The sequence below is a fragment of the Ipomoea nil genome, unplaced genomic scaffold, assembly GCF_001879475.1.
Source record: "Ipomoea nil cultivar Tokyo-kokei standard unplaced genomic scaffold, Asagao_1.1 scaffold2297, whole genome shotgun sequence".
NCBI classification, from domain to species: Eukaryota; Viridiplantae; Streptophyta; class Magnoliopsida; order Solanales; family Convolvulaceae; genus Ipomoea; species Ipomoea nil.
In genome coordinates this window covers 523,851-551,211 of record NW_017618725.1, presented here as the reverse complement: position 1 = coordinate 551,211, position 27,361 = coordinate 523,851, and the positions used below count along the sequence as shown (strand labels likewise).

General features: G+C 31.7%; 1 protein-coding gene and 2 non-coding genes across 3 annotated transcripts; 2 read left to right on the top strand and 1 right to left on the bottom strand.

The window, feature by feature from the left end:
- Positions 1-717: 717 nt before the first annotated feature.
- Positions 718-791, top strand: TRNAQ-UUG. The gene has a single exon. It is a non-coding gene; the product is annotated as a tRNA-Gln (tRNA).
- A 104-nt stretch (positions 792-895) lies between these two features.
- On the top strand, positions 896-969 carry TRNAQ-UUG. Its single transcript has one exon. It is a non-coding gene; the product is annotated as a tRNA-Gln (tRNA).
- Positions 970-11,441: 10,472 nt separating this feature from the next.
- LOC109151911 (homocysteine S-methyltransferase 2-like) lies at positions 11,442-26,285 on the bottom strand. Its single transcript, XM_019299518.1, has 7 exons — positions 26,100-26,285; positions 20,242-20,298; positions 18,055-18,287; positions 17,838-17,967; positions 16,154-16,357; positions 12,205-12,276; positions 11,442-11,735 (listed from the first exon to the last, which is right to left on the bottom strand). The coding sequence occupies exons 1-7, from the start codon at positions 26,283-26,285 to the stop codon at positions 11,583-11,585; spliced, it is 1,035 nt and encodes a 344-aa protein (XP_019155063.1). The 3' UTR covers positions 11,442-11,582.
- Positions 26,286-27,361: the final 1,076 nt, after the last annotated feature.

Genomic DNA, 27,361 nt, shown 5'->3' with positions numbered 1-27,361 from the left:
AATGAATGTTCAAATTGCAGACATTGATTTGAGAATTATATGTATATTTATACCGATTTTTCATATCAACTATTTTTAAGGGAATAAACCATTTCATTTTGATTTTTTTTTAAATATTAATTAAGGATTTAATATGCTTGTTTTTTGTGATGTTTGTTGTAAACAAAATATAAAAATGCAATTTGCAGTATGGTAGTACCACTGTTCTTTTTAAAATGAAAATGGCACATGAATTAAAAATTCTTATAGATTGAAGATTCATTCTAACTTATTGATATGGAAACAACATAGTAATTAAATTCATAATATTAATTTCAATCATTTTTTTTTTTTGAGTACTATTGACCCTGTTACATGTAGTATGTGTTTAAATATACTTTCTCCACCTACTGAAGCTCAACAAGTCAATACTACCCCCTTGGACCCATGACCTCTCATTTGAGAGAGTCACTTCATACTGCTTGACCACAAGGTCTTTTAATATTTCTCATTATGCATGCACTTGTAAAGTGAACAAAATTTGGTATAAATTTTTCTTTTTGTTATGGAATGTATAAGTATTATGAAATACTATAGTATAGGGACTTCATAAATATTTTGACCCATTTATTGCATATGCGGAGGAGTATTTATTCGTCTTGTGGGTTGATAGTTTGACACTTTTGTTGTATTATTGTTTTGTTTAAGAAATTTGGTTTCACACCTTTGTATAAATATGGCCACATAGCGTAGTGGATTAGCGTGTTTGACTTTGAATCAAAAGGCCGTGGTTTCAACTCCTACTATGGTCAATTGTAGCTAGATCCTATGTAATGAGGCTCAACCGAGTGGGTGGCTAGACCTTTGCAACAAGCTCACTTGAGTGAAATTTTGTTTCATACCTTTGTATAAACATGACTGCATAGCGCAGTGGATTAGCGCGTTTGACTTTGGATCAAAAGGTCGTGGGTTCGACTCCCACTGTGGTCTGTTTATTTTTGGAACTTTAGAAAAATTGCAGCTAGATCCTATGCAATGAGGCTCAGGGTGGCTAGACCTTTGCAACAAGCTCACTTGAGTGGGCAGCTATGGCTTGACCCTATGCGACTAGTTCAACCATGGAACTTTAGGAAAATTGCAGCTAGATCCTATGCAATGAGGCTCAATCGAGTGGGTGGCTGGCTTGACCTTTGCAACAAGCTCACTTGAGTGGGCAGCTATGGCTTGACCCTATGCGACTAGTTCAACCATGAAGGGCGGGTGGTTAGACCTTTGCAACAAGCTCACTTGAGTGGGCAGCTATGACTTTGGAAATTTAGGAAAATTGCAGCTAGATCCTATGCAATGAGGCTCAATCGAGTGGGTGGCTAGACCTTTGCAACAAGCTCACTTGAGTGGACAACTATGGCTAGATCCTATGCGACTAGTTCAACCAAGAAGGGCGGGTGGCTAGACCTTTGCAACAAGCTCACTTGAGTGGGCAGCTATGGCTAGACCCTATGCGACTTGTTCAACCAAAAAGGGTGACTACACCATGTGTGACGAGTTCCTTTAAAAGGATAGTACTAAACCCTATGCAACTAGCTCAGTCAAGACTCAAGAGCGGGTGACTACACCATGTGTGACGAGTTCATTTAAAAGGATAGTACTAAACCCTATGCAACTAGCTCGGTCAAGAGCGCGAGTTCATTTAAAAGGATAGTACTAAACCCTATGCAACTAGCTCGGTCAAGAGCGGGCATGCTGACAAAAGGGTGACTATGCAATGAGCTCAACTAAACGAGTTCATTTAAAAGGATAGTACTAAACCCTATGCAACTAGCTCGATCAAGAGCGGGCGTGCTGACAAAAGGGTGACTATGCAATGAGCTCAACTAAATAGATAGTGAACCCTATTGTAACACCTCACTTTTCTTAAACCTTATTAACAACTTAACCTTGAAAGATAAACTAAGCCAACGGGAAAAAAAAAAAAAAAAAAAAAAAAAAAAAAAACTTACTAAACAAACTTACGAGAGGTGTCACCGCCACAATCACCCTTCACGGTGATTGCACAGGCAAAGGTTAAACAAGCTAAACCATTCAAGTCTTACTAACATTAAAACAAACTAGGGGATAAGACCCCGGTGTCCAGCACCATCAAAACACAAGGGAAATTCAACTACAAGCCTTAAAAACAACCATCAAGAGTTTAGACTACAACTAGCTATCTATGCTAATCTAGTCTAACTCGTATTCCCTCACGAACTGGGTCCACCTGAAAGGGGTTAACAAACAACAAGTAGAAAACAAACTCGTTAGCACGAAGCTAAGTATAACGCCACTAAATCCTGTAAAATACTACAATATATACTTTTAGAAAACATTTGTTTCACCCACTTAGATCAAGTATTCTCAATCACTTAAGTAACATTAAAACATGCTCAACAGGCTTTCTATATGCTTGCAACCTAATTATCAAATAGGCATACTTTCTCAATTATTTAGCTTATCAACAATCTCATGCTTGCACATACTTATCTTATCATGGCGATATACACTAATCATACTCAAACTGATAGTTAATAATATACTTAAGCTTTAACAAGCAATCTCATGCTAACATATATCTCAACAAACAATCTCATATCATCATACATCTCAATGAACATTATCAGGCTATCATATATCACATTAGGCAACCTCATGCTATCATATAACTCAATAAGCAATCTCATGCTATCATATAACTCAATAAGCAATCTCATGCTATCATATAACTCATTAAGCAATCTCATGCTATCATATATCACATTAAGCAACCTCATGCTATCATATAACTCAATAAGCAATCTCATGTTATCATATAACTCAACAAGCAATCTCATGCTATCATATAACTCATTAAGCAATCTCATGCTATCATATAACTCATTAAGCAATCTCATGCTCTCATATATGAATGAAGGATAATATAATGTCATGCTTCTTATCTTACTTTCATGCAACACGTGCAAATCATTTAATCATGCAATGAGATGAACATGATGCTTCAGTATAATTATAGATAGATATACATATACACTCTCACTCTTAAAAAGAAATACGCTTTTCTTCACTTTCTCTAGAGTCACATTGACTCACTTTCTTTAAAATCGCAATGACTCGCTTTCTATAGAGCCGCAATGACTCACTTTTCTCTTCTTGCTCAATCTTTCTCATACTTCTCGTTTCTCTTCTTGTGCGAGGCAGGTACTCCGCCGTAGCGAAGCCCTAGCGTACGATGCAATCTCGTGCACCCGCCACATCCGTATCTACGGAACCTCTAACTCGTGGGGGAGGTAGGACCTTCACGACTCGTGAATCGACCTATACATGCTCGACAATCTAGGCGGTTTAATACTCAACTCGCCCACAGAACCACTCTCTTGGTTCTTAAACTTTCTTTCTTGCTTGCTTTCTATGTGGAATCAGGTATCGTACTTTTAGTGTGCACACCCCCTAACCAGGATTCCAAGTCCGGCGGGTAGTATCTAACCTAGTAACTCGGGAATATCAACCTCGTTACTTCTAAAATCTGTCGGTTCGCAATGACCATTTCTTTTCTCAAACTTTCTTGCTTTTCCCTTTTTCCTCCGAAAGGACATAGTCCTAACGGCCCTCCAAAACACTATTTCCCTCACAATAGATAGTGTGTGTGTATATATATATATATATATATATATATATATATATATATATATATATATATATATATATATATATATATATATATATATATATATATATATATCCTATGCAACTTCTTTCTCATGCAACAACTTTATCTATTCAAACTTATGCATAATGCTTCTCAACAACTTCTCTTTCTCACAAATTGGAAATCAAATTATCATGCAACTTCTCAATGCAACTAGATAATGATTTTCCAAAATAGATATAGGTTTTTGAAAGATTACTTAGGCTTACATTATGCCACTTATGTACTTAAAATCATGATATGCTCAAATATGAACTTTACCGTAAGAAATGTTTTACTTTCACTTCCACTGTGAACTCTCAACAATACCGAATCATGCTTAAAACTCAATACTTAGCAATTCTTATAGCAAACACTTAGCAAGTATTGAACATGCACTTGAACTCAAAATACTCAACATAAACCCGTTCACTGTAATCTAGCATTCAAGAAGTCATGCTCTGTACACTTCCAAACAACTAAGATTCTTGGCAAAATTCTCAACAAGTCATAATAGACATTTAGGCATGCTTTTATAGCATAACTTATCAAATATTGATCATACTTCTTAATCTAACAATCATATAATTATCATGCTTCTTAAACAAATAGCCAAGAACAAATCTTCACATTTTCAATTACTGTAATTATACACAGATTACTTCTACGCATGAATCAACATACTTTCTACTGTAAATTGTTCATTTTTACTCCAAAATCAATGAAATCAAATTCTACTAGTGCGTCGTACGATCCCGAGTGTCCGAGCCTCAAGGGCCCGCGAGTCCCAGTCTGAAACGACACGTAGCTGAGCCACAAGGGCCCGGCCACTACACAGGTTTGGCCTGGCTGTGACACCCCGTAAATCTAAATACTAATTGGGGATTAATTGAAGAATTAATCCAAGCTTTCTTTGGTAATCCATTTCTAAAAAAATCCTGAAATTTAATAGTTGAGGGACTAGAATTTGACTAGTCACTTAAGTCAATCAAGTGTACCTTGTGCTTTATGGCTTGTGCCCTTGCCCATTTTTCTTTCCAACCTTAGTAAGGGTAAAGGTGACTTTTACCCATGAATTGTTGTTCAAGCTATCCCTAGCAAGACATTTCATTCATTCCTCACTCAAGCCTAAGTCTCAAACACTCTAGCATCTCTTTAAAAGAACCTAGTTTATTCTTCAAGCAAAAAGGAGAACCTCCTAGCCTTGCAAGATCCTTCTCCAAGATTCCTACTTTCGTCTTTCCAAGCATAATAAAGGGTCAGGTTCATAGCTTTTTAGTGTTTTTAGCCATCTTTTGGGTGTCTTTATCTAAGTTAGAATCTTTCTTGTGTTTTGGCTTGTGTAAGAAGTTGGTGAGGAAGAAGAGCTCTAAGAAAAGGCTTAAGAGGGTGAAAAGGAGAAGTTGTTAAGCTACAAAGGTAACCCATGCTATACAAAACCTATTTTCTTACCTAAATGATGATTATTGGCTTCTATTTGATGTTCTTGATATGATTTGTGAGATTTGATGCATGATCTTGTGATGATGCATGTTTAGTGCTTGTATTTAGGTTTCTTGAATGCCATTGCTTGGCTATTTCTTGGGTTCAAGTCATATCTTTGTTGTGTGTGATATTTTGGGTGTTTTGAACTTGAATTTGGTTTTGTTGATGAATTTCCCCGAAGGGAAAAATTGTGTACAGGTGAGGTACCCCGTGGGCGGAATGGCGGGCAGTGGCCTACCCGCCGCCGCCCCACCCGCGAGGAACAGGCTGCATGTGGGTTGTACCCCGCGGGCAGGCCCACGGGTGGGGGACTACCCGTGGTCCCACCCGCGGGGAACGTGAAGGTGGTTTGCGGGGATTTGTTTCCCCGTGATTCTTTTCTTCTTGGTATTGATGTTTTGACCTCCCGTTGTTGGATTATTGAGTTATTTGTGAGTCTTCTTGATGTTTTGTATGTCTAGAACGATGTGTTAGGAATCCATGTTAGGATTTGGTGTCTTGAATCGTGTTAAGGGTCCAACTTTGTGATTCGTTGGGCTAATATGAGTCTTGAAGGTTCCTTGGAACCCTTTTGGTTTATCCGTTTGATGAGCATGCTAGTTTGATGTTGTTATGCTAGTATGTGTGTGTTTTGTTCCTTCTTGTTGGGGTTGGCAACTCGCGTTGTCAATCATTTTGATGATGGACTGTAGTCCTTTGTTGTTAAGTATTGCTTCATGTCTTCATTGAAGTCTCTTGATTGATTCTTATGATGAGATCTTGTACAAGTCGTTGTACCCTTTGTTGATTCTCAATTGGGCTATTGATGAGCCTCAATCTTCTTGATGATGATGATGACTGTGTGTGATTATGATTGAGATTGGTGGTAATATTATTGAGCTTTGCTCACGAGATCGGTGGTAATATTGTGACTTTACAGTACCCTCGTGTACTATGAGATCGGTGGTAATACACTAATACGGTTCTGATTGGTGGTAAAGATTGGTGGGGGACGACGGTCCCAGGCGGAATAAGGTTGGACTCAGAAGTACAGAGTGGCACTAGGAGGTAAAGGTTGGAACTAGTTATAAAGTCGGGGGTAGCCATAAGGTTGGAACCGGGCATAAGGTTGGAACTTGAAACATGAAATTGTCATTATGTGATTGTGTGATTCTCTTGCTTATGAGCATGTGTTGATGAACTCTACCTTGTGAATGGTAGGTTGCATCTAGAATTATGTTGTCCCTTGTTGTGGTTTGTTGTCTTGTTGAGGTTGATGATCCCCGTTCTTGTCGAGAGTGTGATGAGTCTTTGATGTTGACCTTCTTCTGGCTTTGAAATGACTATATATTGTATTCCTCAGTTCCAAATGGCTTTGATTATATCTATCTATACTATGCTATTTAACGCGTATTGATGGGTTACCAGCATTATTCGCTGACCGGGTGTTATCCCCATGTTTTACAGGTTTTGCTTAGTCCGGAGTGCGCGCTAGATGAGGACTCTAGATAGTGTAGCTCCTGTGGTTAGATGTGTTGCTTTTGTTGGCCTGTGTGCCTAGACATATGTTATGTTTAATGATTTTGATAGATTTAGCCTGTGCACCCATGGGTTATGGGTGTGGCATAACACCTTCACGGTTTTTAATAACTTCCGCTTTATGATTGTTTTGATGATTAGTTGTTTATCTTTGGATTTAAGATTTTAAAATGTTGGTAAAATCGGGGGTGTTAAACTAGCGGAGCTTGCGGCGGGGCTTGAGGAGGCCCGCCGCTTGGCTCCGCCAAGTCACGGCTCAAGGTCACGGCCCTTGCCATAGGCCGTGCCCTGAGGCCGCCTCTTCACGAGGCTGACCAATGGTCCTTGCGGCCTTGCCTAGGGTCGTTGGCTAGGCCTGTGAGCTTGTCTGGTGCACATTGTCTGTGCAGCAGATGAGCCTCTTTCCATTTGTAAAAGCAAGTTCAAGCATTTCAACTCTCCCAAATCATCAACAACACATCATAGATCAACAATAGACCACTTACTAGCTCAAACACAACAAAATCTAGCATTTCTAAGCATTTCAATCACTAAAATAGACTTCACAGAGTCCAAAATAAGCTTTTGGGAGTCCATGGGGTTATACCTTTGTAGTTTTTTCCTTTTTGTTGGATTCCATCTTCCTCTCAAGTCAGCTACACCCTCCTTAACCTCTTAAACATCTCAAACAAACCACACAACCTTAATACTAAGTTCTCAGAGATGGAAGCTAAGAAGAAAAACTAAAAGAAAAGGAAATGGAAGGTTGAGATTGGATGGAAACTTACTGCTTTGCTTCCTCTTTGTTCACAGAGAGCTAAGGGAGAGGAGAGGCAATGAAAAGATCAGGAGAAGCAATGGGATGATGAGGCTTATAAAGGGTGCAAAACCCTAGGAGATTCTCCTATGATTGGTTGAGGATAAAATTGTCCTTTGGCTTGAATCTTCAAAATATCAGACAAAGTTGTTTGGAGGTTCTTAGTTCACCTTGTATCATGGACCAAGGTTTAGAATCTTAGTTTAAAATAGTTTTCGGGGTCAAAATGCATTTTTCCAAAAATACTTTCTAGACAACCACTTAGTTTAGATTCCTCAGATTTCTCCCGGTTTCACTCAGATTGACTTTTGGATCAAACTCTTGGTACGTGATGTAACCGAAAGAATTTTAAGATATTTGAAACAGAATATTCCCGGCGTTGAATTTATTTAAAAGTGGTTCAAAATAATTTATTCAAACACCGATTTTATCGCAAAATTTTGATAAAGTGAAAAATGGCTATTTTGAAATTTCTTAAAACCAAATTTATAAAATTAAATTTTGGGTTATCACACCTATGCAACTAGCTCGACCACGAGCATGACAAAAAGGATGACTATGCAATGAGCTTGACTAAATTCAAAACTGAAGGATATTTATAATAAGGATTTGAATAGGTGGTTAAATAATTTGATAGGGTGTATATTCCCCTTTCTATTTGATAAATATATACGCCATTCATTTATCTTCATACATGGTCTATGAGTCTTTAGGATACTTTTTTTTTTCGCTCCACTGTCATCACCACCCACCTAGGGAAGAGTGCTGGTGCCTGAACCTTTGTACGTTGCCGTCATCCCACGTGCCGATGCGTGATATCTCTCTAGCGACTAAAATTTTTTTCTATCGACTATTTCTGGGTCGTCTAAGTCCATTTGCCTCGGTTCTGGACTTGGTTTGGACCAATATGTCTTTCATGACTTTTGCTTTACGGTCAATTTGACTCGTACTCCTTCAAGCTCCAATTTTGTGTGTTTTGTGATCTCTTTTTTTTTTTTTTTTGGTATGACTGAATATAAATATGATACATCCGCCAAGTCCGTTTTGATCTCTGCTGATGAGTTTGTTAAATTTTCCTGGTACATAGAATTCTATAAAAGAATCATGTTCAGATTGAGTGTTTCATTGATATTTATTGGGCAGGATCCAAAGAGAATCAAAGATCAACAACTGGCTATTGTGTTTTCTTTGGACGTAATATGATTTTGTAGAATATCAAAAAGTAGAATGTGGTTTCTCGCAAGAATGTAGAGTTTGAATATAGAGCAATGACACAATCAACATGTGAAATGATTTGAATAAACAACCTCCTGATTTGGATCTGGTTTCAAAGCTCTAAATCCTGCAAAACTATGGTGAGATAATCAAGCGACTCTTCACATTGCATCCAATCTGGTATTTCATTAACGAACCACGTACATTGAGATCGACAGCCACTTCATTCATGAAAATATATACTGAATTCGTAAAGACTGGAGAACAATTAGGGGACTTATTCACAAAGGCCCTAAATGAAACTCGAGTTAGTTATTTGTGTAACAAATTGGGCATGATTAACATCTATGCTCTAACTTGAGGGATGAATGTTATGAAATGTATAAATAATTAAATATTAAGAAGGAAAAAGTGTCAAATTGCCCCCTAAGTCGGGTGGATAGTGCAATTGGGTCCCCTAAGTGAAAAAAGCTCAATTCAAGTCCCTTAAACCTGTAAAATTGTTCAATTAAGTCCAATTTGACTTGTTTATCAGGTTAAATCGGTGTAATGTTGACAAGTATCCTTTTTATTTTATTTTTTAAAACAAAATATTTTTTATTTATTAAAAATTAGAAATAATTATTTATTATAAATAAATAAATAAACTAAACAATTAAAAATTAAAAATTAAAAAAAAAAAAAGAGAGAATAGCCACCGACTGTCCGCGTCTGACAGCCGGTGGCTGTCTTCTTCACGCTGTTCTCCTTTTTAATTTTTTTTAATTGTTTAGTTTATTTATTTATTTATTTATAATAAATAATTATTTTTAATTTTTAATAAATAAAAAACATTTTATTTTAAAAAATAAAATAAAAAAATGACACGTGTCAACACTACATCGATTTAACCTGATAAACAAGTCAAATTGGACTTAATTGAACAATTTTACCTGTTTAGGGGACTTGAATGTAGCTTTTTTCACTTAGGGGACCTAATTGCACTATCCACCCGATTTAGGGGGCCAATTTGACACTTTTTCCTATTAAGAAATGTATATATATTCGGCCGCCTGGAGATTTATAAAGATTTGAGTAGATAGTCATAAGGAAATAATTTGTCTTATTTCAATTCCTTAGCTTTTTAAAAGTCTTTTAGCATGCATAATATATAGGATGGTATATTCTCCTCTTTTCTTTTTTTTTAAAAAACTAACTTTCATTCTTCCAAAATGCTGAACCCCAACCCTAAGAGCAAAACTAACTTTCATTAAAACTAGGGGTGGGCGTTTCGGGTTTCGGTTCGGTTTTTTTCGATTACGGTTTTTCGGTTTTAAAAAAGTTAAACCATTCGGTTTAACATTAGGGTTAGGTTTGGTTTCGGTTCGGTTTGAAATGGTTCGGTTTGAAACGGTTCGGATTTAATTCGGTTCGGTTTAAGATCTCCAAATGTCAACATTTCCTAATTTTTCGAACATACTACCAATTAATACATATTCACATAATCCAAATTCAAACTCTAAACATTATATAACAAAATAGCAATCCAAAGTTCAAACACAATATTAAGTACTAATTACCAAACATCAGTTAACGTTTTTGCACAACCGACTCTTCAGTTGGTTCAGTTGGAATATTGTTATTGATAAGATGAATAATCATCTATCTGTATAATTGATATTAAAAGAACTAGTGTCAATTACTATATAGTTAATTTTTGGACACAATCTATCATTGCTAGTGCACTCGAAATATATTCTAGTACTAGAAAATAATTATAGTGCACTGGAAATCAAAATTAGAATGACTGTAAAGCACATTAAATTTTTAGAAAAACATGAAACTAAGGAAAATACTGAATATTGTAAATGTAACTCAGTTAGATATAATTGTGAGGTAAAGAATAATTGCGACAAACAACAAAAGTGCAATGTAGAAAACAAGCTATAAAGAAATCAAATAAAAAATTTAAGGTTCAGTACTAGTAAGAATGAGAACTGAACAGCGGAGCAGGCATCACGGAACTTCGATTTACTTCTTTATTATTATTATTATTATTATTATTATTATTATTATTATTAAAAAAAATTATATAGCATTCGGTTCGGGTCGGTTCAATTTTTTGTCAAACCGTTCGGTTTCGGTTCGGTTCAGTACAAAACCGTTTGGGTTACAAAATCTCGAACCGTTCGATTTTCTATTACTAGTTCGGTTCGGTTTGATTCGGTTCTGATCGATACCGTTCGATTTTCTATTACTAGTTCGGTTCGGATAAACCGAACCGAAGTGCACACCCCTAATTAAAAGTTTAAAACTAAGAATGCAAAAATGAGTTAATACATTCTAGAGGGATACGCTCCCAGGTCTGTGGACTAATTTGTGAACGAACAAGCTTAGCTAAAATAAAAAATGCAAAAACGAGTTAATACATCCTGGAGGGATATGCTCCCAAGTTTGTGGACCATTCTGTGAACCAACAACCTTAGCTAAACTATGGGCGCTTTGGTTCGCAGTCCTATGATGTAGACACATGAAAAAAGCTATTCTCTTTTCTATTTGATGAACATATACTGATCCTTTACCGTCACACTTTTCATAGAAACTAAACCTAAAACAAGATTAAGAAACTCATCGCCCCTTGTAAAAATTAAAACAATGAGAAAATTTTAAATTGATCATTGAGAAAATAGACACATACTAATCTTGACATGTAAAGATATTTCATATAGTAATTGGCAGAACAATATCATGAAGTATAACTGTACATTATTATTATTATTATTAACATGAGATATTCAGTGGCACATGCCAAATAGATAGATAAGGATACAACACCATTGATTCAACAAGCTAGCTAGTAGCTAGTAGCTAGTATAGGTGCTTCAATTCGGTCTAAGCGTGAGAAGACTTGGTGGAGAGAAGCTTGGAAATTGCTCTGATGGTGTTAGGAGTTGTCCTACAGCAGCCTCCCACCAGTGAAGCTCCAACCTCGCACCATTTCCCAACATACGACACGAAGTCTCCATCTGCAACGCCCGTGGACGCCTGCAAATTAAATAAAATTATATTATTCAATCAAATTACCACTACGCAAAAAATTATATAACTCATTTTTGAGAGGCAGCCCAACAATTCTCCCTGCCACCAACACATTTTCGAGAGGTAGAGTGTTGTGTTCTTGATCCTTTACCGGCCTTCGCCTAACAATTCCTCCTGTAGCTAACATATTTTCCAGGAGCTGAGCAAGGTGCTGGACTTGACTCTTTACCGAATTACCAGCCTCCGCCCAATAATTTCTCATCCCAGCACCAACCAATCTTAACTCTATGATCAGATGTTTACCACTAAAAACTATGAAATAAAGTTACACCGAACTATAGCTTTTGGCACAGTGATAAACATTTGATCTTAGAAAAGCATATTAATAATATTAATATTAATAATATATATAATAATGTAAGCAGAGAATTGAATTGAATTGAATAAAATGATCCATGTACGTTATTTTGCTTACCACCCACAACTTTCTCTCACCATCGTAAGTCTCACCGCTGTTGGGATACACAAGTATGGGCTTGTTCGTGACCTGCGGGCGGCCACAATGTTATATATGTGTGGGTGAATAAACTTGCAGCCACCCAAGAAGTATATATATATATATATATATATATATATATATATATATATATGTGTGTGTGTGTGTGTGTGTGTGTGTGTGTGTGTATAGTAGTTAAATAAATTTAGGGGATGTATTCCAGGACTTTTAAAATGATCAATTTTAATAAATTTTTATTGACTTTTATAGTCTTTCAAAAATTTTTAAAACTTTATAAAATTCTATACAAAACTTTTATCAAATTTTTTTATTTTAAAATATCTACAAAAATCTTTGAAATTCTAATTTGAATAAATCTTTACAAACTTTTCAATGATTTCGATTCTTATTAATTACGGAGTATAATTTTCTTACCGAACATGTTGTAATATATCATAAAACTCTTCTTATTAATAGTTCTTCACTCACATTAACATTCTCAATATTATTATTTTTTATCCATAATATGATGAGAGTTATATGCTAATACCTTATATCTATTATTATTATATACTAATAAGAGCCCAAGAGAGTTAGGCCTATAATGGGTAGAAAAAATGGCGGTCGAATTTTTTTAATCAAATGAATGGCTCAGATTGATCAGATTTTAATTTTTACTTAAGATTTCCTAATTTATCCTTAATGAATATGATTATCCGTTAACTTTTCCGTTAAATATTATCTTTTCCGTTAATTTCTGTTAGTTCACCGTTAACTTACTCATTGATTCAAATAAGAAAGGTCTTAGGTTCGAACCTCATCTCAATCAAAGTTGGCATAATTAGTACTCTATTTTACTCTTATTAAATTAATAAATAATAATTTAGTAGCTAGCTACAACAAAAAATAATACATATGCATTTCTTTAATTTAGAATTATGTGTCTACAATGTCTTTATTCAAAAAAATAATATTCATTTTAATAAATTAAATAAGAGAAATAATTTCATTAGTTATATTGTATTTATTTTTCTCCAATATAAAAATTCTTTACATTCAAATTCATCAATTGATTATATTCGCTACATTGTCCTTACAATGTCTTTATTAAAAAAAATTATTCATTATCAATAAAATAATTAAGTGAAATAATTTTATTAGTTATATTTCTTTATATTTCTCCAATGTAAAAAATTCTTTACATTCAAATTCATCAATTGATTATATTTACTACATTGTCTATTATCTTTTTTTTGCACTATTTTTTTAATTAAATATCAAAGTTATAATACAAAATAATGATATATATTTATTTACCAAGTATTTTATTAATACCATGAAAAAGTTAAAAAATATATATATAATTAATAAAGCCAATCTTATTAACTACTTGAGAGATTTGTTGACAAAGAGAGTATTCAAATCACACAATAAATTGAAGTGAGAACTACCTCGCAATGTCCTTGTTTGGCAATTAGCAGTTAGTGGTTAGCGTTAGCGGATTATATTAACGAATTTGACCAGCGAATTATATCAACGGTTGGTAAAAAGATATTTGAAAAAATTTGTTGTTTAGATTAACATGTAAAATGACCTAAGGGTATAATAATAATAATAATAATAATAATAATAATAATAATAATAATAATAATAATAATAATAATAATAATAAATAATAATAATAATAATAATAATAATAATAATAATAATAATAATAATAATAATAATAATAATAATAATAATAAATAATAATAATAATAATAATAATAATAATAATAATAATAATAAATAATAATAATAATAATAATAATAATAATAATAATAATAATAATAATAATAATAATAATAAAAAAAAAAAAAAAAAATAATAATAATAATAATAATAATAATAATAATAATAATAAATAATAATAATAATAATAATAATAATAATAATAATAATAATAATAATAATAATAATAATAATAATAATAATAATAATAATAATAATAATAATAATAATAATAATAATAATAATAATAAATAATAATAATAATAATAATAATAATAATAATAATAATAATAATAATAATAATAATAATAATAATAATAATAATAATAATAATAATAATAATAATAATAATAATAATAATAATAATAATAATAATAATAATAATAATAATAATAATAATAATAATAATAATAATAATAATAATAATAATAATAATAATAATAATAATAATAATAATAATAATAATAATAATAATAATAATAATAATAATAATAATAATAATAATAATAATAATAATAATAATAATAATAATAATAATAATAATAATAATAATAATAATAATAATAATAATAATAATAATAATAATAATAATAATAATAATAATAATAATAATAATAATAATAATAATAAATAATAATAATAATAATAATAATAATAATAATAATAAATAATAATAATAATAATAATAATAATAATAAAAAAAAAAAAATAATAATAATAATAATAATAATAATAATAATAATAATAATAATAATAATAATAATAATAATAATAATAATAATAATAATAATAATAATAATAATAATAATAATAATAATAATAATAATAATAATAATAATAATAATAATAATAAAATAAAAAAAAAATAATAAAATAATAATAATAATAAAATAATAATAATAATAATAAATAATAATTGTTTTTAAAAAATCAAAAAATATAATTAAGCCAATCATATTAACTACTTGGGGATTTATTGACAAAAACAGTATTTGAATCACATAACAAATTAAAGTGGGAAACTATCTTGCAATCTCCTTGTTTGGCAATCAGCAGTTAGCTCTTCAGTATTAGTATATATTTAATATTTTATGCCTTAATTTTTATTTCTGCCTCCCTTATGTCCCGTATTTGGTTTCAACCATACCTATACAATTATTTTATTGACAATTATAATCAATCTTGACTATATTATCTTGCATTTGTAAATTTAAAATTGCCTATTTAAATACGCAATTTTAACATTCAATTATCTATGCATGAACAATTCCAATATAATCTTGCCTTAATATGCTTTAAAGTACTTATTTAAAAAAAAAAAACAAAAAAAAAAAAACAAAACATTGGGCATTATCCCAATCGCGCAATGCGCGTAAAAAACTAGTATATTAATAAACATAAAAAAAAATAATATAAGAAATTCATAACAATATTGAATATTAAAATTTATAGTAACATAATTGTTCAAATAAAATATTTAAAAGTATAATTATTGGTTGCATAAAATAAAAAAAATAAAAATATAATATTAATAATATATATATATATATATATATATATATATATATATATATATATATATATATATATATATATATATATAAAGAATAATATTATTTAGAAGTTTTTGACGAGGATGGTAAAGTTTAGGAGATAAAAAAAAAATTAAAAAAAAATTGCTAGAGTATGACATAAAAAAAAAAATAGGATAATGAAGAAAAAATAATTAATTGAATTTAGGTATAAGATTTATAAAGTTTAAATAGGAAGAAAAAATAGAATTTAAATAAAGAGAGAAAACATCCAAAGTTGATAGAAAGAGAACTTTATAATCTTAAGATTGATAGTTAGATTTCAACTATTTATATTTGAAAAGGAAAAGTCTACAAAAAGTCTAAAAATAAAAGAATTTACAAAAGTTTACAATTTTTTGAATACCGCATGCTTTTTAAAGACTCTTTAAAAGTTTTAATCGAATATCACCCGACTTTTAAAGATTCTTTAAAAATCTTGATTGAATGCCTCAAAACTTTTAAAGACCCTTAAAATTTTGAATTGAATATTTTCAAACTTTTAAAGTTCATAAAAGTTTAAAAATCTATGAAAATCAGATTATATTAAATACACCCCTTAATTAATTTGTTATACTATACATACCTTTTGTATTGCTTGTACCAGTCCATGAATATATCTGGGAGGAGTGCAATTGATTCCAACGCTGACAACTTGCGCACATGAATCAGCAATTGAAGCGCAATCTTCTATTGAATCTCCACTCACTACGTTAATCCCATCCTTAGAATTGAAGGAAAACCAAGCTGGAACTTTGATCTTTTCTTCCTCAAGAAGTTGGGCATAGGCCTATATAATAATTGACATACAAGAGTTTAACTTAATGGCAAATTATGTTGTGCATCCGTATGCACCATGCATGGTGCATACGGATGCAAAAACGACGTCGTTTTAATAAAACGCGCGTCTTCCCTTAAAAAAAAAAAAATCAGGTTCTATTCCCAGCAACAACATATGAACTAAAATTCCATAATCAATGAACTATAATTCCATAATCGATGAACTATAATTCCATAATCGATGAACTATAATTCCATAATCTAATCTATGAACTAAAAATTTCAGAATGAATGAACTAAAATTCCATAATCTATAAACTAAAATTTCAGAATCGATGAACTACAATTCCATAATCGATGAACTATAATTCCATAATCAATGAACTATAATTCCATAATCTATGAACTAAAATTCCAGAATGAATGAACAATATAATGTTGTTGCTGGGAATCGAACCTGAATTTTTTTTAAAAGGGAGACGCGCGTTTTTTAATAAAACGACGTCGTTTTGGCATCCGTATGCACCATGCATGGTGCATACGGATGCACAACATAACAATTGTAACTTAATGCCCCGAGTGAAAATTAAATAATGAACTAGCTTAGTTAGGTAAGGTATGTAACAGCTATATATAGCTAGCTTAATGTAGCGCCCGGGCAACATTGCTACGAGTTTCCGAAGTTTGTTGCATCGTTCTAAAGCTTTCTTGCACTTGTATATAAGCACCTTATTTGTAAAATTTTCTATAGGCATATAGAGAGGTAATTAGGGTTACAAAAATCCCACCTAGACATCGATTAATCGGCGTTAGGCCCTGACCGACCGCATAGCATATCATCGGTGGTCTCGGCGGCTGGTCAGCTAGACAACCGACTAGGCCACTTAGGTGCTGCCTAGGCGCTGACTGCTTAGGCCTCTAATCAGCCGACTAGACCTCCTAGGCATCGACTAGGTCCCCTAGTCAGCTGACTAGCTATTGTTCCCTTCTTTTTTAAATGGATTATTTCACTCAAAACGACATGATTTTGAGCGAAATAACTCTAAATTGTTCAAACTTTAGATGTTTTAAGGCTAATATTTAATATTTTAGTATTAAATAGTTTAGAATTACCAAGTCTTAAAAAATTAAAAAAAAATTTAATACATTTTTAAAAATAAAAAATTAAATAACAAATACACGGGCGCCCCGTGCGCCTAGCGATTTTTTCAACCAGGGAGGTAGTAGAGGTCTGTAGAATATTAAAATTTTAACTAGAGAACCCGCCCTTAGGATTGTATAAAATTTTTAAGAGGGTTCTAGAGATTAATTTTCAGCCGTATGATCTAGTCGATCTCCCCCGTCCATTGAAGGGAGGAATTGGTATAAGTACCCTTAAGGGGCACATTTGTAACAATTGGATAGTTTAAGGTTCCTTATAAAACTTTCATGTTATTTCTTAAGCTCATCGTTTACAAACTGACTCCGTGACATTAATTATACATACATACCTGGGCTTCCAATTTGTTTGGGATTGTCTCAAATGCTATGAGATCAGCTCCAGAATCCGCTAGAACTTGAACTCTTCTCCGGTGAAAATTCTTCAAGGTCTCAATGGTGACGGTATCCCCGTACATCCCACTACATATATATATAGCGCACCATATATATATATATATATATATACAACATTCATTAAAACATAAAATAAAATACAATTTCACTGACCTGTATTCAGAACCATCAGCCAAATAAGCTCCATAACTCCCAACAGAGGCAGCAACTAAGATTGGTCGTTGCTTTATGCTTGTTTCATCTCCATTAATAATGTCAAAACCACCTTTGGTGGCTCTGTCATTATATATGTCCCGTGCCTCACATGCGATTTGCACGCTTCGTTTCAATAGGGATTCTCCTTCTTCCCTCGGTATGCCCTTGGCTTCAAATCCCTGGAGGGTAGCCTGTACAGTACAAGTACAAGAAAGCGATAGCTAGCTAGTAGCAAATGCAATTTTATGGACTTAGCCTATTAAGGCACGCCTTTACCGGCCTCCAATCCCTGGAGTAGCCTGTAGTACAAGAAAACTATAACTAGTACTGAAGTAGCAACTTTATGGACTTGCGCTTACCATTACGCCAAAAGCTATAGCTAGTAGCGAAAACACAATTTTATTTCTTTTACCGTCACACATTTACAGGAGGCTGGGCATTAGACTTGACCCTTTAAGTGTGTTGGAAAAATAGCATTAAAATGGCATTTTGATTGGCTATTTTGTGGTACAATTATCAGTGGGGTCCACTTCCGATTTGGGTCGGGTCAAAGTGGATTCGGGCTCTTCTTAGTGAGACGAAGAGATTGATATATTGTACGCTCAAAACGGATAATGGGTGAATGAGATATTGATTCTCAAAGTAGACCCATTGAGTTGGGAAAATGAAGAGAAAAAGTGAGCTTTTGTCCTACATTGGTTTGGAAAGAGGATTTGACCCCCCTTTTATACAAGAGCTTTTTTAGAGCTTGTAGAATTGTATAGCATAGAGGCTCTCTCGCGTAGGGGGGTGCAAATCAAATTTCAATTAGAAACAAGATCGTATATGCTTGAATCAAGCCTGAGCTTGTGTGCGTCGGCACCTGCGGGCACGAAAATTGGCTGGCCTTGCGGGCTAAGTTATGCCAACTTTCGGTATCATTTTCCAACACACTATAGCCATTGGAGAGATGTGTTGTTTCGGCCTTGGGGGGGCGAACACACTATAGCCATTGGAGAGATGTGTTGTTTCGGCCTTGGGGGGCGAAACTGAACATGGCATTGTGGTTTCAGCCTTGTGTGGCCGAAACTTGTTGTTTCGGCTATGGCCGAAACATGGGACAACGTGGGTTCGGCCTTGGGAGCCGAACCAGCAACAGGTTTTTTGCCTTCTGCTTTTAGACCGTTGTAAGATTAAATTCAACCGTTAAGGAATTAAATTCTCTATTAATTCCAATTTTTAATATCTGAATTTAAATCTTGGATAATGGCCATGTTGTTTCAAGAGTTACAAAATTGGTTTTAAAACCAATTTAAATGCCATGATGAATGCTATTCATTCTTTGAGCCCTATATAAGAAGGGGTAGAGGGAGCAGATTTTACACAAGAAAAAATAGTGACAAGAACACACAACACAGAAAGTGGTTTCTCGCCTCAAAACTCTGCTTCTACTCCTTTCTTTGCATAAACTGTGTTCATAGCTTTGCTCTAGTTCGCCGGGTCCGTTCGTTTGGGTGCTCAAACGTCGAACCGTAGCGCGTTTTATCCTGGGAAACCTAGGCCACGGCGCTCCTAGCACTTGTGGGAGGTGGCAAATAAGGTTTTAAGGAAAGAGTGGTCTCTTGACTCACGCTAAAAACCCTTACCCAAACACGAGCCAATCTTTCCTTCTTTCGATTTTGGATTATGCTTCTAAGCAAAAATCCTCCTTTTATGTTATAGTTTGGTTGGAATTATAATCTGTGAATTATAAATTCCATTTGGTTGATATGTATATATCTTTTCTGTAGATATTCATGCATATAACCATGGTGGTCTGATTTATATATATATATATATATATATATATATATATATATATATATATATATATATATATATATATATATATATATATATATATATATATATATATATATATATTTGTGTGTATATATATATATATATTTCGGATATATATATATCGAATAATATTTTATATACTTCGTGTGTGTATATAAATATTATTTTACGATATTAAATCGATTATTGGTTTATTATCACCAACAAAAAGTCTTTTACCGGCCTCTGCCCAATCATTCCCAACCACCGGGTACTTAGACTTCTGATCCATCTTAGTAGTAAACAAATTAAATTAAAATATAACACTTGACGGGTAAATCCAACCTGATAAGATGCAGATATTATGATGTTTCCCCCAGCTTCAAGGTAATCTAAGTGCACCTGTAACATGATTCCAACAGGGTAATAATATTTCAATATCAACATATATGTAACGTTACAATTGAAGTGTTTCTATTAGTAGGTAGGTCTAATCCAAACATGAGCTCCCATCCGGACCTTAACCTAAATGCAACAAGCTAAATGTTTCTCTCATAACATTGCCTCGTGTAACTAATTCTGTTTGTAAATAATTAACATTTTCGATCTAATCTAGACTGGTGAACGTGAATACATATACCACTACAAGAAAAATGCACGTAGACAATAGTACAAAGACAACAATTTTTGACAAAAATACTATCTTTTACATAAAAGACAACAATTTTATCAAAATATCGTTATCTTTGACTCAACACTTTTAATTTTTTCAAACACAACGGTTTTTTCAAAGACAATGGTTCATACATGGGTATTGAACTGTTGCCATTGAGGTAGACCTACATTTATTTATGCTCTCTACAAGCATGAAGCATTGGTTTCAAAATTAATTATTTGCTTATACGGATTAGTAATTTCTTGACAATTTTAATTATGTTAACCACCTTGCTTTCAACTTCAATAGCGCATAAACACGCTACTAATACATTAGGCCTACTTGGTGCTCAAGAGAATTATACTCCCAGACTTAGGCATGCCACTTTGCCCAAAGAAATTGCCATATTGAATAAAAATCTTTTCCTAATAATAATAATAATAATAATAATAATAATAATAATAATAATAATAATAATAAGGGAAAATGGCATTTTTTCCCCCTGTGTTATATGCTCATAGCATTTTTTCCCCCTGTGTTATTCATGCATTCACATTTGCCTCCTCAATTATTATAGAAGTGGCGGTTTTTCTCCCTGATAATATTAAATGGACATTTCTACCCTTAAAACAAATGTTTTATTTATTTCTCTTCTTCAACAAATTATTGCTTATACGTAGGGATGACCACGGTTCGGTTCGAACTGAACCAAACACTATAGCAATCAAATTAAAAAATTTCGGTTATGATTCATAACATAACCCAATATTTGGATTTCCGTTTATTAAAATCGTGAACTGGAAAAAAATGGATCCTAAACCGTGAACCGGAGGTTCAAATCGGAACAACTACTAGCAATAACTTAAATTATAATTATAATATTTACAAATAGTGTATGTTTTTTTCCGCATTTATATTGACTCTCACGTATAAGTATATATAATCGCGGTTTGAGTTTTATTTTGAACCGTCGGTTCACGATTTTGGATCCAATTTGAACGGTTGGTTCAAACTTTCTTTTAAAATTTTATTTTTTTATTTTTAAAATATTTTAAGTTCAACACTTAATGTATTTTATTTTTTCAAATCGTGGTTATAATTTGTTGGAGAAGAAAAATAAATAAAATATTTATTTTGAGGGTAAATATGTCCATTTAATATATCAGGAGAAAAAACTGCCACTTAAATAATTTAGGGGAAAAAAGTGCTATAAGTATATAACAAAGGGGGAAAAAGTGTCATTTTCCCTAATAATAATAATAACAATAACAATAACAATAACAACAACAACAATAATAATAATAATAATAATAATAATAATAATAATAATAATAATAATAATAATAATAATAATAATAATAATAATGCGAAATCACCATTTTAGTCGCTCAATTGTTTCCAACTGTCAATGTAGTCTCTAATTTTCAATTCTAAATAATTTAATCATCGAATTATTTAAAATTTTGATCGTCAGTTAAATATTTCGAGGATCAAATTGACGAAATTTTAGAAATAGGAAAATAACTAATTACACTTTTTTTTTGGAGTTGGATGACTCAATTGCAATTTTCCATATAATTTCGTGGATAATTTAAACCCTTAATATCAACATTAGCTGAAAAAGCATGAAAAGAATACTTTGAGACCTAAGTATAAAAGTTTGATTTGTTGTTGGTTTTTTTTTTTTTTTTTTTTTTAATTATTAATTAAATAATAATTAACTAGCCTGATAAGTATTGCATGCAGAACACAGATGTCGAATGAATTCGATGTTGAGACTAAAAAAGAACTATGACGTGGCAGGATAAGCTTACGTATACTCATGTTAAGATACAACATGGTGGGACCCACCTCCATTTATGGAGCCATGCTACACCCCACTAATTTTATCACTCACCATTCGCAAACAAACCAAAATCCTAAATATTACGGAGTAGTAAAATTAAAATAAATTAAAAGGGGCATTAAAAAATGATTGATTTGTGAATTGTAAAATTAGGAATTACCATTTTTATTTTTATTTTTTTTTGAATATTACTGACTTTATTATAATGTAGTATATGTTTATAACTACTTTTTTAACCAAATAAAACACAAAGAGTCAATATCGCATCCATTGAGTCTCGAACCCACAACTTCCTCTAGGAATTACCATTTTCCTTAGAGAATAGAAAAAAGTAGAGTCCTTCCACTAATATCAAAATCAAAGGTAAAATACATAAAAATTGATTTATTTTATAAGATAAAAGAAACACCATAACAATATTATAATAATTTTTTTCTAAATAATTTTGAAATTAGATTAAAAACTTTGAACTTTAATTATTTTAATTGTCACTCAAAATAAATATTACGGACCATATTAAGGAAATTAGTAGAGTTTCAGTAATATGTTACCACAAAATTTCGTACTCCATAATAAGAAAACCATCATTAATCATTCATGGGTGGACTATACTATTAAATAATGTACTTTTAGTATATTAAAAATGTACATTATATTCAAAAAAAGTACATTATTTGAGTATTGAAATTATATTATTTTGTACAATGTACATTTAGTATATATATGAATAATGTAATTTTAATATATTGACATTCTTTTTTTTATTTTTTTTTTTTGTGTGGACGAACACATCGTGATGGGACCTAATGGCTCCAAAAGATCAAAATATATTCTTAAAGATGAGTGACAACATCCCAAACATATTCTTAATTTAAACTGTTCGACGAGGTACTAGAAGCTCCCAACCACAATAACTTTTGAAGAATGCCACGAAATTGTTTTACTTTCTCCTATTAAAGATAAAACAAATATTCATAATGTGACATATATAACATTTATTAAATGAAAAGATTTGTTTTTTTTTTTTCAATAACTTGTGACGACGAATTAATGGACCTTATCCTAAATTAATATAAACTTATGTAATAATAATTTTAAAAACATATTATACAATATTGACTTAGATAATGAAAATTACGTAATTTAATACAAAATTGACATGACTTTTTTTTTACATTAAATCGCATATTGCTCTACTTACTTTAATTTATTAAGCCACTTAGTAAAAGTTAATAATATAAATTTAAAATTATACTACTCTCCCATACTAAAATCATTATATAAGAATTACTTTCTAATTATTTTAATGGGACATTAATATGTGTAGTATTTTTTTTGTATTTAATTATCATGTAAATTCTTTTTTTAAGATAGGTGGCTCAATTTGGTAACACGGTTAGCTTATCAGTCAATTTTTGTTTATTTGACCACTATTAGCTGTTTGACTTGGTTAAACATTCAATATATAAGTGTTTGATTAATTAGCTTTTTGTAACAACGGATTGTTCTTCAATGGCAAAATTCAAAAAGTTACTCAAAGCAGTTTTTTCAATCAGCTTTTTGAGAAAATCATTTTACATGTATTCAGCTATCCGTTAACAGTTAATTTACCAAACATCTTTCTACAAACCCACTAACACAATTAGCTAACAGCTAACAACTAACAATTATTTACCAAACATCTCGACCCTGTTTGGTAAAATAGTCAACCTATATGTCAATTTTGACTTATTTGACCAGTATTAGTTGTTTGACTTGGTTAAAAAAATCAATATAAGTGTTTGGTTAATTAAAAATTGAGTTAATACCCAAAATCGTCCTCGACTATAGTGATTTTTCTCAATTTCGTCCTAAACGACTTTGGTGACCTAATATCGTCCCAGACTTTTGTGTTTCGCTCAATTTAGTCCCAGACTTTTGTGTTTTTGCTCAATTTAGTCCTTCATTTGTTATTCTGTCCATTTGGTGTTAAATAAATAGACAATTCAGTAATTTTAATATTGCATCTCTTTACTCATAGACATGTGAACTGCGAAATCTTTTTTTTTTTTTTTTAAGATTTACTCCCAGAATTACTCCTAAAACTGCGAATATAAAATTTGATTTGCAGGTCCGGGAGTAATTCTGGGTGTAATTCGTACAAGAAAGAGGAATTTCGCACTTCACAAGTTGAAAGTAAAGAGAGATCAATATTGACATTACTGAATTGTCCCTTTATTTAACACCAATTTGACGGAATAACAAATGGAGGACTAAATTGAGCGAAACACAAAAGTCTGGGACGATATTAGGTCACCAAAGTCATTTAGGACGAAATTGAGAAAAACCACTATAGTCGAGGACGATTTTGGGTATTAACTCATTAAAAATTTTTATAACTCCAAACTGCTAAAATGTAAAAAGTTGTTCAAAGCAACATTTTCAATTAACTTTTTTAGAAAAATAATGATACCAAACGACTATCAGTTAGCAGCTAACAGCTAATTTATTAAACACATTTCTACAATCAGCTAATGTTATCAACTAGTTATATTTTCTAATTAACACAATCAACTAATAGTCATTTAGCAAACACGTCCTCATATGTATTGGTTTGTGATAGTACAAACCATAATCCACAGGCCGTTACGATACCACATGCATCCAAGTAAGATGGTTTTATTGGAAAAGTGGCAATTTTTTTTGTAAATGGAAAGAGCGTTATAAGTCGCACCGATTGACACGAATTGAAATCGAAAACAAATCATACAAATAACATTTAAATGGCAAGTTATATACACCCTCAAAAGCGCATCCAAATTAATTTCCACCACGTAATTATTACTAAGAAAAGCAAATAAAAACCCATACGCATGTTTAGCTGAAAATTAAAGTCTGGCTAATAAATTAACTAATTAAAATTAAATTGTTTGATATATTAATTGTTAAATTAACTGATAAGTGTATAAAAATCATAAAAAGATAAACTAAAATATTAAAATTTGATTGATGAAGAGTAGATGGTGTCATTTTCATAAATTAATAATAAAAAAATTGAAAAAATTTAGAAAGTCATGAGCTTATTTTGATAGCGTTTCAAAATAAATTATTATTTTAAATTTATAATGTTTTACTAAATAGAGAATCACCATTTTGGTCCCTCAATTGTTTTCCAACGGTCAATATAGTTCCCAGGCCAGTTTTCAATTATTTCAACTAATTTGATCATCGAATTGTTTAAAATATCGTTAATTAAACCACATTTTCAAGGATCGAAAATTGATTGAAATTAAAATTAAAAACTAGAGACTACATTAACAGTTGTGAAACAATTGAGGGACTAGAATAATGATTTCCCTTAATTTTATTTTTAGCTTGATTCTAAAATACGGAGTAAGTTATATCAAACAGAGCCACAAGCCAAAACTCAAAAGAGAATAAGAAAAAGTGAGTAAATATATAAGACGAACCTGGACTAGGAAACAGGAAATATTCACTTTTAAACTCTTCCCCTTAATTAAATCCAGAAGAGAAAGCTTATTACTGTATAATACATAAGGTCCCTCTGATCTTTTAGAATTTAGAAAGATGATATTTCCCTTTACTAACATTAATCAATAACCGATTATGATTTAAGAAACAAATAATTCGGGAAAATAATTAAAATAAAAAAATAAAAAGTAATAAAGACTCATCCAACATGTAACGTATAGTGGTACGTACCCTTCGAATGAGGTGAGGAGAGCTGAGGAGGCATTTGGCACTCCAAAGAGGGTCATCGAGGTCGGCGCCATGCCGCTCGAGCTCCGTCGCCAGGCCGCCGTCTATGACGGCGTAGCCACCGCACCGGCGGAGGAGATCCGTCATGATCGAAGATGATGACGACTGTTCAAAGCTTTTCAGGCCCATGATATGATGATGGATTATTGTAGCCTAAAATTTGCAGGTGTTAAGGGAAAGAGGTTGGCGAGTTAAGAAGGGAAGTAGATTGAAGTAATATGAACTTCAAGTCTAGTAGTTGTCTAGGTGCAATGACTACACGTCTCCACCTTTGCTTCTCAACTTGCCACATATATACAACTCTTACATCTTTAATTTACTAAACTACCCTTACACTGCTTTCTTTACAATTTAGATACATGCGCATCATTATCAACGTTTTCTTAAAGAAAAAATATTTTATGAAGGAAATCAAGATAGATAATATTGAATATTAGATCCTTTAATTTAGATTTTATTTTTTTAAAAATAAAAGAGCTAATTTAATAATCGTACAATGAAAAGTTTACAATAAGATTGGTGGAATGATAAAACATTTTTACAATCAGACATTGAAACAAATTTTCAATGTTACACGAAACTTGAAGTTCTGACTGTTTTTCAAGATTAGATCCTTTAATTAGATCAAAAGTATTATATTTTTCTTTAAAAGTATTACACTTTTCTTTATAAGTAATAAACATTTCATTCCTGATTAGTATTGCATTTCTCAATATAAGTATTACATTTTCTATTATAAGTATTAGATTTTCATCTTAACTCAGCCCGTCTATTTGTGAGACGGTTTCACACAAATTTTTGCCTTAATTTATTATTATTTTTAAAATCCATTTAGGAGTAAAATAATTAACTTTAAAATATATATTCTAAGAAAAATTTTAAATTGATCAAATAAAATAATAAACATGCTGGTAGTGTAGTGATCAAAACTTCTATTTAGTAGCTTCCCTTCGGATCAATTCTTATGACATTGATAATGTGGTCGTCTATAATGTATTAGAAGACTAAAGAAATGAGTTCGCAATAATAAAATGGTAAAGTGTACGATGTATCTATGAAGTGGGCGAAAAAATTTACTTGTGCTTTAAAAAGATTAGGCCTTCTCAAGAGCTCCATGCAATAATTTAAATTAGGCCTTCTCATCCCATGGGTTTTGGGTGCAACACAAAGTTTTTATCATTGAACATAATTATTAATCTTTTCAC

Bases quoted from the DNA above. Each gene is read 5' to 3' on its own strand.
- LOC109151911 (XM_019299518.1), bottom strand. From the start codon at position 26,285: ATGGGCCTGAAAAGCTTTGAACAGTCGTCATCATCTTCGATCATGACG. The intron at 20,299-26,099 runs GTACGTACCACT...ATCATGTTACAG, and splicing joins CTCCTCACCTCATTCGAAGG to GTGCACTTAGATTACCTTGA. The intron at 11,736-12,204 runs GTAAGCAAAATA...TTTAATTTGCAG, and splicing joins GTGAGAGAAAGTTGTGGGTG to GCGTCCACGGGCGTTGCAGA.